The 15,138-nt window shown below is 43.4% G+C and overlaps 1 protein-coding gene across 2 annotated transcripts in view; it reads right to left on the reverse strand.

The window, feature by feature from the left end:
* The window catches only part of cacna1ea (calcium voltage-gated channel subunit alpha1 Ea), a 113,305-nt gene that overhangs the window by 8,741 nt on the left and 89,426 nt on the right, over positions 1-15,138 (reverse strand). The window contains exons 21-40 of one of the 2 annotated variants that reach the window (XM_090235748.1): positions 12,862-12,991; positions 11,937-11,996; positions 11,498-11,604; positions 9,620-9,716; positions 7,840-8,000; positions 7,525-7,662; positions 7,007-7,208; positions 6,281-6,445; positions 5,619-5,729; positions 5,428-5,508; positions 5,205-5,324; positions 4,865-4,930; positions 4,647-4,738; positions 4,396-4,558; positions 3,661-3,788; positions 3,253-3,349; positions 1,740-1,845; positions 1,503-1,610; positions 1,284-1,384; positions 1,078-1,184 (exon numbers count right to left, since the gene is read on the reverse strand). In XM_090235748.1, coding sequence (XP_090091874.1) covers positions 1,078-1,184; positions 1,284-1,384; positions 1,503-1,610; positions 1,740-1,845; positions 3,253-3,349; positions 3,661-3,788; positions 4,396-4,558; positions 4,647-4,738; positions 4,865-4,930; positions 5,205-5,324; positions 5,428-5,508; positions 5,619-5,729; positions 6,281-6,445; positions 7,007-7,208; positions 7,525-7,662; positions 7,840-8,000; positions 9,620-9,716; positions 11,498-11,604; positions 11,937-11,996; positions 12,862-12,991 — 2,340 coding nt within the window. Of the gene's footprint in view, positions 1-1,077; positions 1,185-1,283; positions 1,385-1,502; positions 1,611-1,739; positions 1,846-3,252; positions 3,350-3,660; positions 3,789-4,395; positions 4,559-4,646; positions 4,739-4,864; positions 4,931-5,204; positions 5,325-5,427; positions 5,509-5,618; positions 5,730-6,280; positions 6,446-7,006; positions 7,209-7,524; positions 7,663-7,839; positions 8,001-9,619; positions 9,717-11,454; positions 11,605-11,936; positions 11,997-12,861; positions 12,992-15,138 lie in introns of those variants that run through there. The other variant, XM_036978239.2, reaches the window with a different exon arrangement.

Below are 15,138 nucleotides of genomic sequence, written 5' to 3' on the forward strand. Positions count from 1 at the left end.
GCACTATTTTTATGTTTGGAAAAATAACGTTCCCAAAGTAAATGGCCTATTTCTCAGGACAAGATGCTAGAATATGCATATAATTGACAGATTAGAATAGAAAACACTCTAAAGTTTCCAAAACTGTCAAAATATTGTCTGTGAGTATAACATAACTGATATTGCAAGCAAAACCCTGAGGAAAATCCAATCAGGAAGTGCCTCTCATTTTGAAACCCTTCTGTTCCTTTGCATGCCTATCCTCCATTTAAAGGGATATCAACCAGATTCCTTTTTCTCTGGCGTCCCTAAGGTGTCAACAGTCTTTAGACATAGTTTCAGGCTTTTATTTTGAAAAATGAGCGTGAAAGATCACATTGCGTAAGTGGATAGGTGGGGGCTCTCAGAGTGAGTTTTTGCACTACAGAGTTGTTCCATTGTTCCTCCCGCTGTTATTGAAAGACCTACACACTCGGTTGATATATTATCGAATATATATTTTAAAAACTACCTGAGGAATGATTATAAAAAACGTTTGACATGTTTCTGTGGATATTATGAAGACTATTTGGAATTTCCGTCTGCGTTGACGTGACCGCTCTTTCCTGTGGATTTCTGAACATAAAGCGACAAACAAACGTCGGTATTTTGGGTATAAAAATAATCTTTATGGAACAAAAGGAACATTTGTTGTGTAACTGGGAGTCTCGTGAGTGAAAACATCCGAAGATCATCAAAGGTAAATGGTTAATTTGATTGCTTTTCTGATTTTCGTGACCAAGCTTGCTGATGCTAAGTGTACATAATGCTATGCTAAGCTATCTATAAACTTACACAAAACGCTTGGATTGCTTTCGCTGTAAAGCATAATTTCAAAATCTGAGACTAACAGAAGGCTAAGCTGTGTTTTGCAATATTGCACTTGTGATTTCATGAATATTAATATTTTTTAGTAATATTATGTGACTGTTGCGCTATGCTATTCAGCGGTTGAAAATGATCCCGCGACAGGGATGGGTAGCGGTCACGTGGAATTTTACTGCGGTCATAACTCATGACTGCCGGCAGCCCTATTCATGAGTAAAATAACATATTTACAGGGCAGATCCAGGGCTGTGGGGCAGGAAAGGGAGGGCTTTGGCACTGCAGAGGATCTCTTGAGGCAGAGAGGACGCGTCCATACGCTGGAACATGGGAGCGTGTTTCTATAGAGGGTGAAGATGAAACAGGTACAGTATGAGAGTATGCAAACTACCGTTAAGAGGAGGTGGTTTCCTAACTATACTGTACATAGAGGTATATACCTGCTCCTCCAGCTGTTGCCTGAGCTTCTTGGCTTTGCTCTGCTTGTAGTAGTCCATGATCATCATGGCTGCATAGATCTTCCCAATGGTCATATGACTGGCTGGAAGACCAATGGCATAATGTCACTAATTTGGAATTCTTTGAAATTCATAACTCCTAGAGTAAATAGTTCAATTACATTGACTAATGCCAGTGGGACCATACATTCTGACTGTCACCTTTGTGGATGGGGACGAGCAGGTCCAGGGTCTTCTGTGAAAGGTGTGACCAAATGACACTTATCTCCTTCTGTAGATCTGAATCCATCTGACCTCGGTCCTCCCCTCCTGGAACCACCACAACAACAGCAGATCAAGCATGCAACTTATGGAGGAAATTGATCAACAGTGTGTGGAGAAAGTAGAGAAAAACAACAAGGTTATACTAAGTATATAGCATGTTAGCTAGCGCCTGACCTCTGGCTATCTTCACCTCGAGGGCGGTTCGGATCAGGGCCATGAGGGTGGAGGTGAAGTGAACCGACATCTCTTCATCCACAGGCATGTTCATTAGCACCAGCCTCTGAGGGTGTCCATGGAAGGAACAGAGGGGGAAGCAGGAAATATATCTCATCAAACAGGAGACAACATGATGCAAATGGGAGGAGCTAGCCATTTGCAGTCTTAATGTAGTACTCAAGTCTCTACTTGATAATATGTTTTCACTGTTTAAGCTAAACTTACAATATAAGGATAAAAACACATGTGATAAGACAATACTCTAATAAGAATGACATAGTAAGAACAGCCAAGAGACTCTCACAACACAGCATGCACAAAGAGGGTAGGTGCATCTCTGCCATTGCACATGCACACATATCACAAAATAAATGACAGGGAAATGATATGTGAAAAAAAGCAAGAGTGCAAGGGCAGAAGGCATATGCATATACTTATAGGAAGTAATCAAGAAACACTGATTGAGGAAGATTGTATGACATTCTGACACTGTACAGTGTGGCTCTATGAAATATATGTCAGGTTTATGCACCCGTTTCAAAACAGCTGCATTCTTACTGACTGTAAAAGCCATTTACTCCACAGACAGCTCTTAACACACAAAACATCAATTAATTACTCAGTCAGTTCTCTGCCAAGATGCAAACCAATAGAAAACAAGAAAACATCAAAGCACAATGCTTATTTTCTTTTTACTGTACGTATTGTCATCCACCAATCAAAAAACACCATTGTAGATTCTCTTACAGTTGAACAAGCGACACATTACGATACGATAGACAACAGCCATTTCCCACACTTCATTTGGAATTGGGATGATCCGGTATGACAGAGAGCAAGGTTTTAGTTTGCCGTCTCCATTGACCTAACATAGAAACTTTGCCTGTCTGCATTTGGTCTACCTTATAAGCCACTTTGGATGGACATTTCTTGCCGAGGCCTAGAGGTGGCGACATGAGGGTCAGCATTTCATACATGTCAGTGTAATGAATACGCCCGCTGGGGAGGAGGCAGGGAGCAAGGCAGATGACGAGGAGGGCAAGGAAGGCATTCCCAAGGAATGGAGGAAGAAAGGAATATGTAAAAGGGAAGAGATATCAGAAAGAGGGTTATTCAATGGCATTACACAGAAAGAGGAAAATGATAAGATCAGGTTGTGGTCTTTCTATGCAGACCTGGCATAGAAAAGAGGGAGCAGAAGAAATCTAACATGACCAAAGGAATGACAGTAGGGTCCTCTGTGGATCTGGCAGGTACTTATGGAACACCCATCTCTTTGTATCCTGAAGCCACAGCCCAGTCATTCTTTGGCCTGGAGCAGAGCCAGAGCTGGCCTCCTCCAGCAGTGCAAGCAGGCCATAGAGCAGTAGTAGTAACTGGTAGAGAGGAATGGAGGGGGCGGGGGGCAGAGCAAGGATCCCAACGTAGGAAGGGGTTGAGGGAGCGAGGAATAGTGGTGGGGGAGCCAAACCTTGTAGGCCACCCTGTAGGGGCAGTTCTTTCCAAAGCCCAGGGGAGGTGAAATAGTGCGTACTACTTTGTACATCTCCTTATAGTGAATCCTTCCACTGGAAAGAACATACATTTATGTAGTTAACAATGAACATAGAGATTCAGCTTTGCTGAAGTTTACCAGAGCTGAAGTGCCAGCATTGCCCTAAGATAAATAACCTGGAAAGCAAAGCATCAGGACACAATGGACAGCAATTAGCCAAATATGCAATACTTTTCATATCATGAGATGTTTTGGACATTAGGGCTATATGGTGGTCTTTGTAAGTAGGTGGGAGTAACATTAGAATAACTGTAAAATAGTAAATAATTCACATATGTGCTGCTACTTTGTATGTGTTGTGTTGCTGTTGGGCCTCTGACTTACCAAGCAGCTCGGTCATATTCACCCCAGATACGAACAAATTCATCCAGGTGGTGAGGCCCCAATATCGAGGAATCCCGGGTGAGGTACTCAAAGTTGTCCATGATTACAGCCACAAACAGATTCAGCATCTGAACAGTGATTAGAGGAGGTCATAGACAAGGAACTACAGTATGTGTGTATGAAAGTGAAATATATATGCATGTAGGTGTCTCCTTCAACTTCTTCCGCTAATTTCTGGTAAGAGTAGAACTCTTAGAGTAGGACAGTAGGACTCTTCGACTAGGACAGTATACCTCTTAGAGTAGGACAGTAGGACTCTTAGAGTAGGTCTCTTAGAGTAAGACAATAGGACTCAGAGTAGGACAGTAAGACTCTTAGAGTTAGGAGAGTAGGACTCAGAGTAGGACAGTAGGACTCCTAGAGTAGGGCTCTTAGAGTAGTACAGTAGGACTCTTAGAATAGGAGAGCATGACTCTTAGAGTAGGTCTCTTAGAGTAGGACAGTAGGACTCAGAGTAGGACAGTAGACTCTTAGAGTAGGGCAGTAAGACTCAGAGTAGGACAGTAGACTCTTAGAGTAGGATAGTAGGACTTTTAGAGTAGGACAGTATGACTCTTAGAGTAGGACAGTAGTACTTTTAGAGCAGGACAGTAGGAGTCAGAGTAGGACAGTAGGAGTCAGAGTAGGACAGTAGGAGTCAGAGTAGGACAGTAGGAGTCAGAGTAGGACTCTTACCAGAAATGAACTGAAGAAGATGAAGGAGACAAAGTAGAAGTAGGCAAACTCAGTTCCACAGCGCTCCTCGTGGTCTGATGTTAGAGCTAAGGGGTCTGGCTCACACTTCTGCCCCCCTAAACATGACAGCATGATCTCCTGCCACGACTCCCCCGTGGCACTCCTGCAGGCAGACAGCGGTGTGTCGTTCAGTGACTGAAAATGAGCCCCGGTTTGCCACTGTGTGACACATGAAGGATGTCCAACTGTACCTGAATAGCAACATCAGAGCACCAAAAAAGGTCTTGAAGTTGTTGTGTTGGTTGATGTGTGTCTCCTCATCCAGTCTGATGTTTCCAAAAACCTTGAGGAATATTCAGGCATATATCATGAGATATGTCCTGACTCAGTCTTGTATACAGAAACGACAGATTCACACCATGCAATGACAAACTTAGAAAGTGGCAGAATAGATAAAGCAACACCTTACCTGCATTCCGATGATTGCATATATGAAAAAGAGCATGGCAATGAGCAGACAAACGTAGGGGAGAGCCTGAAAGAGAAACCCTGTGTCATGACACAGTAACAGACATTACACACACTCACACACACACACACACACACACACACACACACACACACACACACACACACACACACACACACACACACACACACACACACACACACACACACACACACACACACACACACACACACACACACACACAAACACACACACACACACACACACACACACACACACACCTGCCTTCAGTGTTAAGTGTCCCTATCCAGTGCTGTACTGTACTGTGTGTAGAGCTGACCTTAAAGGACTGGACAAAGGTCCAGAGCAGGATGCGGATGGTGTAACCCTGCCTCAACAGCTTGATCAGTCTGGCTGCACGGAACAGCTTCAGGAAACCCATGTTGAAGGTCTCAATTGACTTCAGGGAGATGAGAGAGTATGTTTACAGCTCCTTATCAGTGCACTGTATAGAAATGGTAACACAATCAGCCATTGATTGATATTCAGTAATGCTTTGTTACCTGCAAGTCTACCACTATTTCTGTGATGCTTCCCAAAACTGTGATGAAGTCGAATATATTCCAAGTGTCTCGAAAGTAGTTCTGAAGAAGAGGGGAACACATCCATTCTTCAGTCAGTAGATGTTAGTAGCATGGCAAACAGGATCAGATCATGATGTCATGGGACAGTAAGGCATTAACTTGCTCCTCACCAGAAAGCCAAAGGCCATGATCTTGAGGACACACTCCACAGAGAAGAGCACAGTGAAAGCTGTGTTCAGGTGTTTCAGCACAGCCTCGTATGCTGGTGGGGCAGAGTAATACTACCACCATATAGGAGATAAAGAGAGACACCATTAAACACCATTGGAATGACCCCAAATTACTGGGATGCACAGACAACCCAAAATAACACAATGAACCTAAACACAGACCATCTTGCTCAATCACCATACAACTGTAGATCTATAGCCACAGGTTCATAGCAGATTTCCTCTGATACATAAATAGCGTAACATTAAGCTGAGGCTATAAAAGGAGTCATTCCTCTGAGTTGTACAGACAGAGTTAACGAGGCCATGTTAAATACTAGCCGGTGGATATAGATCAATATTTAATAGAGGCTGAGTCATCCTCTCCTTCCATCTGACTGAAGGCCTTTTCTTGGAATAAATGAAATGCTCACAAGGACGGGAATGGAAGAAACCCAGACCGTTAGCTAGAGAACAGCACAGAGTAGAGGGACATGCATCTTACAACCCCAATCAGCTACAGCTACAGGCGCCATAATACCTTCTGCACCACAGGGACTAGACTTCTGCTTTACAAATGGGATTAGTTCAGTGTATTGTTTGAATGTGATCATTATCCACACCTTCATCATCAGGACAATGGTGTTGAGTGCAATCATGGCCAGCACAGTGTATTCGAAGGAGGGGGAGACCACAAAGTGCCAGAGGCGGTACTGGAACGTCTGCCTGTTCTGAGGCATGTAGCGGGTCAGGGGTTTGGCACTTATGGCAAAGTCAATGCAAGCCCTCTGTAAGGGAAAACACACAAGAAGCAAAGTTGAAGAACACTTTGTTGGGAATAAGCATGAAGCGGTTAGCTCTGGGAAAGTCCTTATATTTTCTCCTTGAAGTAGAGACACTGCTGTATGGACTGCTGGGAACATTCTGGTCAATATTGACTGAGGGATACCTGGTGGGAGAGACTATGTGAGTCTGGAGGGGAAATCTCACTATTCCTGTATATTTACCAGGCATTTTCCATGAGCCAGTGTGCTCCTCTGTGTAATAACCTGTCAAGACTGAGCGAGTTAAATCTAAAAGCGCAGACGGGGTCATTTTGATGTGTGTGCTACATTCCACCAGCAAACCATATCAATAACACATACACTGAGCTGGTGTGTTCTAGATTATCACTGGAAAGTCTACAGTTAAAAAGGAATGTCTAGGTTCCATTTAGCTTGTTTTATGATTCACTGTGTTTGTGTGTGTGTGTGTTTGTGTATGTGTGTGTGTGTGTGTGTGTGTGTGTGTGTGTGTGTTTGTGTGTGTGTGTGTGTGTGTGTGTTTGTGTATGTGTGTGACTCCATCACCTCGTTCTTCTCCAAGCTGCATTCCTCCATCATCTTGTCTCCCTGCTCCTGGAAGGTGATGATGATGAGAGCCACAAAGATGTTGACAAAGAAGAAGGGGAAGACCACAAAGTAGATGACATAGAATATGGACATCTCCATCCTGTTGCCCCTGCTGGGACCTCTGTCCTCCTCTGTCACGTCCACAGAGTGCTGCAGGACCCTGGACAGACACACAGACAGACCACAGTGTACTCAGCAATGGACTTTCTGAAAGATATTTCAGTCTAACTTATGTACAGTAGTGACATAGTAAAAGAAAGTAGTCTTGTGCGAGTCGGAACTGCTCATAGTGTTTCTGTAGTGTGAGGCACAAATACACCCCGTGGACAGAACGCTAGTCTATTGCAGTCTTTAGTATGACTCGGCTAGGGATCGAACTTCCAACCTTTCTATCTCAGGCAGGACACTCTAACCACTAGTCCACAAGGTGCTGTTGTAACATAGTGGAAAGTGTGTATGGAGAGAGTGAGACTTACTGTGGCCAGCCCTCCCCAGTGGAGACAGTAAACAGAGTGAGTAGGGCCCAGACTATGTTGTCATAGTGGAAGTCATGTCTCCTCCAATCCCTTCTCTTCACTTCCTTTTTATCCTTCTCATAGTCAATGTAGAAGCCTCTGAAAGGAAGAGACAGACACACAGTGTACAATAGACATTCAGTGGACAAAGAAGCAGTAAAAAACATGACCATACTGTAGGTCTCCAATAGGTCTCCATCCACCACAACTACAGTATGTTAGTGTTCTGTAAGGCCCAGTGTATGAACGTATACAGGCAGCTCAGCAGACACCTACTGGCAGTCCTTCTCTGTGTCTTTGGATCCGTCTGTGCAGTAGAAGAACTTCCCTTTGAACAGCTGCACAGCGATGACAGCGAAGATGAACATGAAGAGCTTGTAGACGATGAGGATGTTGAAGACGTTCTTCAGAGAGGTCACCACACAGTCAAACACTGCCTACACACACAGGCAGAGGACGAAGCATGAGGGAAGGCAATTGAAAAAGAGAGTCAAAGAAAGTGATACGCTAAAACTGTGGGGGTTCAGCTTTCGTCCAGTTAGCCAGGGATTTGTTGAGGCTTACTTTTATTTTATATATATATTTTCATTTTTCTCCCCAATTGGTAGTTACATTCTTGTTCCATCGCTGCAACTCCCATACGGACTCAGGAGAGGCGAAGGTCGAGAGCCGTGTGTCCTCCGAAACAGGACCCCGCCAAGCTGCACTGCCTCTTGACACAAAACTCACTTAACCCAGAAGCCAGCTGCACCAATGTGTCAGAGGAAACATTGTACACTTGGTGACCATGTCAGCGTGCATTGCACCCAGCCCACCACAGGAGTCGCTAGAGCGCAATGGGACAAGGACGACCCAGCCGGTCAAACCCTCCCCTAACCCAGATGATGCTGGGCCAATTGTGTGCCGCCTCATGGGTCTCCCGGTTGCTGCCAGCTGCATCACTACAGATCCTGGTTCGATCCCAGGCTGCACATGCGATGCAGTGCCTTAGATGTTCATCAAAGCTGGGACTGAGAGACTGAAAAGCAGCTTCTATCTCAAGGCCATCAGACTGTTAAACAGCCATCACTAACACAGAGAGGCTGCTGCCTACATACAGACTCAAATCATTGGCCACTTTAATAAATGGATCACTAGTCACTTTAAATAAGGCCACTTTAATAATGTTTACATATCTTACATTACTCATCTCATACTGTATGTATATACTGTATCTGATACCATCTATTGCACCTTGTCTATGCCGCTCGCAATCGCTCATCCATATATGTATTCTTGTTCCATTCCTTTAGATTTGTGTGTATTAGGTAGTTGTGGTGTTATATTACTTGTTAGATATTACTGCACTGTCGGAACTAGAAGCACAAGCATTTCAGTACACTCACGTTAACATCTGCTAACTATGTCTATGTGACCAATTAAACGTGATTTGATTTGATTAGACCTTTTCACCACTCGGGAGGCCCTTAACGCTGACTTCTAACTCAAGTGGTGTAAATAGCATACACTTGTCCAATATGATCCCAAACTGTTGTTGCTACATGAGTGATTGGAAGAGGACTGTATTACCCTGTAGATCTTTATTTCACTTTCCATTCCCAGGACAATCAGGTCTATTGATTGCAGTGTGTCTGGTATCAGCTGACTGACTCCCTGGTCCACTCACACAGATATCAGTCGGACTCATTTCCTCATTCCCCTTGACAGATACCCCCCCCCAGCAGAAATGGAATGTGTGAGGTTTGGGAAATTCAGTCTTGACAAAATGTTTTCATGCTCGAACGCTCAGGTTTATCACCTCATCTCTCAATCTTTTCTCTAGCTGATTCTCTGCTGCCTGGAAACCCTCATGTGGAAATAGGTGTGACTAAATGGATGTGTGGCAGTGGCTACTGACCTGATACCGTTATACCACACACATAGACAGTACTGCAGCCTTGATAAACCCTGAACAGCCTGATAGAGCTGCCCTGTAGTCTATCCCTCCAACTGTTGACTGGGGCAGGCACTGTTAACATGGGAAGCAATTGCTGAGAAAGCAAATGGAAAAGGTTACCTTAAGTTTCGGTAGTCTCTTGATGGTCTTCAGGGGCCTCAGGACACGCAGGACCCGAAGAGACTTGATGGTTTTGATGTCCCGTCCTTTATTATTTCTACAAGTAAAAACACATAGAATGAAGACCTGATAAACTCACTCCAACATTGAGCTTTGCAGTACTTTACATCTCTGATTAGAAAGAGATACAGTGCCATAAAAAAGTATTTTCCCCTTTTCTGATTTTCTCAGTTTTTCATATTTTTGATACTGAATGTTATCAGATCTTCAAACAAAACCTAATCTTAGATAAAGGGAACCTGAGTTCACAAATAACACAACAAATGTATAGTTATTTTATTTATTTAATTAGTAAAGTTATGCAACACCAAATTCCACTGTGTGAAAAAGTAGTTGCCCCCTTACAATCAATAACTGGTTGTGCCACCTTTAGCCGCAATGAATGAAACCAAATGCTTCCTGTAGTTGTTGATCAGTCTCTCACATCGCTGTGGAGGAATTGTGGCCCACTCTTGTATGCAGAACTGCTTTAACTCAGCGACATTTGTGGGTTTTCAATCAGGAACTGCTAGTTTCAAGTCCTGCCACAATATCTCAATTAGGATTAGGTCTGGAATGACTAGGCCATTACAAAATCTCAATATTTGTTGCATTTGAACCATTTTCATGTAGACTTGATTGTGAGTTTGGGATCATTGACTTGCTGCGTGACCCAGCTGCAGATGGCCTGACATTCTCCTGTAGAATTCACTGATACAGAGCAGAGTTTATCATTCCTTCTATTAAGGCAAGTCGCCGCCAGACATAATGGGACTCACCTCGTCCAAAAAGTTGACTCAAGTTTGCCAAAAAGCACCTGGATGATCAGCAATACCCTTGGAAGAAGGTGCTATCGACAGATGGGTCAAAAGTATAACTTATTGGAGGACATGGGTCCCATTATGCCTGGCAAAACCCAAACACTGCATTCCACAGTAAGAACCTTATACCAACGGTCAAGTATGGTGGTGGTAGAGTAGAATTCTGCTATGTATTAGATAATTCTACAGGTGAATGTCAGGCCATCTATCTGTGAGCTGATGCTGAAGCGCAGCTGGGTCAAGACAATGATCCAAAACGAACAATCAAGTCTATATGAAAATGGCTAAAAGGCAACAAATTTGAAGTTTTGGAATGGCCTAGTCAGACCTAATCCCAAATGTTGTGGCAGAACTTGACACGAGCAGCTAATGTGAGCAGTTCAGATTTCCTCCACAGTGAAGTGAGACACTGATCAACAACTACAGGAAGCGTTTGGTTGGAGTCATTGCAGCTAAAGGTGGCACAACCAGTTATTGAGTGTAAGGGGGCAATTATTTTTTCACACAGGGGCATTGGGTGTTGCATAACTTTGTTTATGAAATCAATTAAAGAGGTATGTAATTGTTGTTTTATTTGTTCAATCAGTTTCCTTTATTCTAATTTTAGGTTTAGGTTGAAGAACTTATAACATTGAGTATCAAAAATATTTAAAAGTAGAGAAAATTAGAAAGGGGGCAAATACTTTTTCATAGCACTATAGAGGAAAGACAGGATGCTGTTCAGAACTGTTAAGAAATTAGCAGAAAGAAAGGGAGTGAAGAAAGTGTTTTTACCCCAACACATTCCTGGCAGTCCCACAGCAACACAATCCACAGGAGCAGAGGACGACAGAGAGAAAGACATGATACTGAACATGTACATCTCAGGGTGGGAAAAACATGTACATCACAAAACAGAGTGAAAAACTATGCTATGTCCAATCCAGTCAAGCTACACTGGCAGTTTACAGTCTAGCACTGTACACTACACAAACCACTACACAGGAAGTTATAACATATGCAAGGTCACATGACTCACGTGAGGGCGAAGGCCACCAGAGCTCCGACCACCACGATAAAGTCTAGAATGTTCCACAGGTCCCGGAAATAGGAGCCGTCATGGAGAATCAAGCCCTGGTCTATCATCTGTCAAGTACACATCTTATTAAGTCATTTGAAAACAGCACTAAATATTGGCATAGGGGGGCCTCACTGTTCATTAGCAAAATACTGTAAATTCTGTCTATCTGACATTAAATTTTCCCTGGACTACCCACTGGGCACAGACGTCATTCATTGAAATGACATGGAAACAACATTGATTCAACCAGTGTGTGCCCAGTGGGTAACAGCTAATGGCAAACATGTTCATGTACCATCTGTCAAATCCAACTGACACCACTACAGTATGGTATGTCCACTGTCATGTCAATATGACACTGTTTTAAAACAGGATTCCTGCTGATTGAATAACTCACCTTTATTATCATTTCAAATGTAAAGACACCTGTGAACACGTAGTCAAAGTAACGCAAAACCTGTGGGGTAAAAAGTAGACAAATATATTAAAACATTAATCACAATATTGGACTCCAGGGGTTGATGAAGAACATTTCATTATTTGCCATTAGCTCATACATTACAGGAGAACAAAAAGCACTTCTGACCAGAGAGAGACTCTGAGACACTATGTTTAATGTGTTGCATCTGTTCTTCACCACTGAACTAGGGACACATTTTGCTTTTAGGAAACCAACTTCTCTCTTTAATGGTCACATTGATTACGTTTACCCCGAGGGCCTTTTATTTCTAATACGATGCTTTTAAGTGGCGCTCTTCTGATGAATATGTGCTTTGATTATCTTCCTTGCATATCACACAGGCCCATTTCATTTCCAACTCAATCTGCCTCAATCACCAACATCCAGAGAAGCCCCCCCCCCCCCCTCATTAAGTCACCGTGGGAGACCTTCACAAAGCAGTTTTAATAATGCTTTCATTTAGTCTTTCAGCTATCTGTTTGGTTTGTTGTCGTATGAAGAGGCTAAAGCAGAGGCAGCTGTAGGGAATGTGATGTGATGATTCTACACCCCACAACACCCTCCTCTCCTCAATCTGGCTCCTCAGTGTGAGCAGAGAGTGACAACTCTAATATAGATCAGATAGAGTGTCAGACGCAGACACAATCCCCGTCAGGGGCGCACGTTTGCACCCCTCGTTATGCTGAGAGAAAGATAATACAGCAGAGGAAAACAAAGCAAAACAAAAGCAACCACACACCAAAGACAATAGCCTAGCCACCATTGTGGAGAAGGACAGTTAGAATAGTGAGGCTCAAGGTCAGCGAGGAAAACAGCCATCTGTTGAGTCCATGTAAAGCCCAGTGACCAGACTGGCTCTCACTTTGTTCCAGTTAGAGGTGGCTGACACGGGGTCCTCTGCAGCCAGGGCGATACTGCTGGCAGCGATCACCAGCAGGATGCATGTCTCAAAGTAACGCAGGTTCACCACATAGTGACAGGCCCGGCGGATCCTAGAGAAGGAACAGAGGACACAACCGCTCTGACTGAGAAACATCTGACAGAGCAAAACTGATTTGAGTGTGTTGTTTCTATATCTCTATCATGTCTCTGTTAGATTGTTTGGATGATGGTGTTAGGTTGATGGTGTTAGGTTGATGGTGTTAGGATGATGCTGTTAGGTTGATGGTGTTAGGTTGATGGTGTTAGGATGATGCTGTTAGGTTGATGCTGTTAGGTTGATGCTGTTAGGTTGATGGTGTTAGGTTGATGGTGTTAGGTTGATGGTGTTAGGATGATGCTGTTAGGTTGATGGTGTTAGGATGATGGTGTTAGGTTGATGGTGTTAGGTTGATGGTGTTAGGTTGATGGTGTTATGTTGATGGTAGTAGGATGATGCTGTTAGGTTGATGGTGTTAGGTTGATGGTGTTAGGTTGATGCTGTTAGGTTGATGGTGTTAGGTTGATGCTGTTAGGTTGATGGTGTTAGGTTGATGCTGTTAGGTTGATGGTGTTAGGTTGATGGTGTTAGGTTGATGGTGTTAGGTTGATGGTGTTAGGTTGATGGTGTTAGGATGATGGTGTTAGGTTGATGGTGTTAGGTTGATGGTGTTAGGTTGATGGTGTTATGTTGATGGTAGTAGGATGATGCTGTTAGGTTGATGGTGTTAGGTTGATGGTGTTAGGTTGATGCTGTTAGGTTGATGGTGTTAGGTTGATGCTGTTAGGTTGATGGTGTTAGGTTTATGCTATTAAGATGATGGAACTAGGATGATCAAATCAAATTGTATTTGTCACATGCGCCGAATACAATGCTTACTTACAAGCCCTTAACCAACAAAGTAGTTAAGGAAATAGAGTTAAGAAAAGATTTACTAAATAAATTTAATCAAAAAGTTACACAAGAAAATTACATACCAATAATGAGGCTATATACAGGGTCAATGTGCAGGGGTACAGGTTAGTCGAGGTAATTTGTACATGTAGGTAGGGGTAAAGTGATTATGCATAGATAATAAACAGCAAGTAGCAGCAGTGTAAAAACATAGGGGGGGGGTTCAGTGTAAATAGTCCAGGTGGCCATTTGACTAGTTGTTCACCAGTCTTATGGCTTGGGGGTAGAAGCTGTTAAGAAACCTTTTGGACCTAGACTTAGTGCTCCGGTACCGCTTGCCGTGCGCTATTGGAGAGAACAGTCTATGAATGACATGGGTGACTGGGTGACATGGGGCCTTCCTATGACACCGCCTAGTATTTAGGTCCTGGATGGCAGGAAGCTTGGCCCCAGTGATGTACTGGGTCGTACGCACTACCCTCTGTCGCGTCTTACAGTCAGATGCTGAGCAGTTGCCATACCAGGCGGTGATGCAACCAGTCAGGAAGCTCTCGATGGTGCAGCTGTAAAACGTTTTGAGGATCTGGGGACCCATGCCAAATCTTTTCAGTCTCCTGAGGGGGAAAAGGTGATGTCGTGCCCTATCCCCACATGATGGCACTACGATGATGGTGTAAGGTTGATGGTACTATGATGATGGTGTTAGGATGATGGTTTAAAGTTAATGGTGTTAGATGATGGTACTAGAATGATGGTGTTAGATGATGGTACTAGGATTATGGTACTAGAATGATGATGTTAGGATGATGGTAATTGGATAATGGTACTAGAATGATGGTGTTGAGATGATGGTACTTGGATGATGGTGTTAGGGTGATGGTGTTAGGATTATGGTGTTAGGTTGATGGGGTTAGGATGATGGTACTAGGATGATGGTGTTAGGGTGATGGTACTAGGATGACGGTGTTAGGATGATGTTGTTAGGATGATGGTACTAGGATGATGGTACTAGGATGATGGTGTTAGGTTGTTGGTGTTGAGATGATGGTACTTGGATGATGGTGTTAGGATGATGTTGTTAGGTAGATGGTGTTAGGGTGATGGTGTTAGGATTATGGTGTTAGGATGATGTTGTTAGGATGATGGTACTAGGATGATGGTACTAGGATGATGGTGTTAGGTTGTTGGTGTTGAGATGATGGTGCTTGGATGATGGTGTTAGGATGATGTTGTTAGGTAGATGGTGTTAGGGTGATGGTGTTAGGATTATGGTGTTAGTTTGATGGTGTTAGGATGATGGTACTAGGATGATGGGATTAGGTTGTT

This window comes from Oncorhynchus mykiss, chromosome 5 (genome assembly GCF_057628025.1).
Source record: "Oncorhynchus mykiss isolate SJ-2025 chromosome 5, ASM5762802v1, whole genome shotgun sequence".
NCBI lineage: Eukaryota > Metazoa > Chordata > Actinopteri > Salmoniformes > Salmonidae > Oncorhynchus > Oncorhynchus mykiss.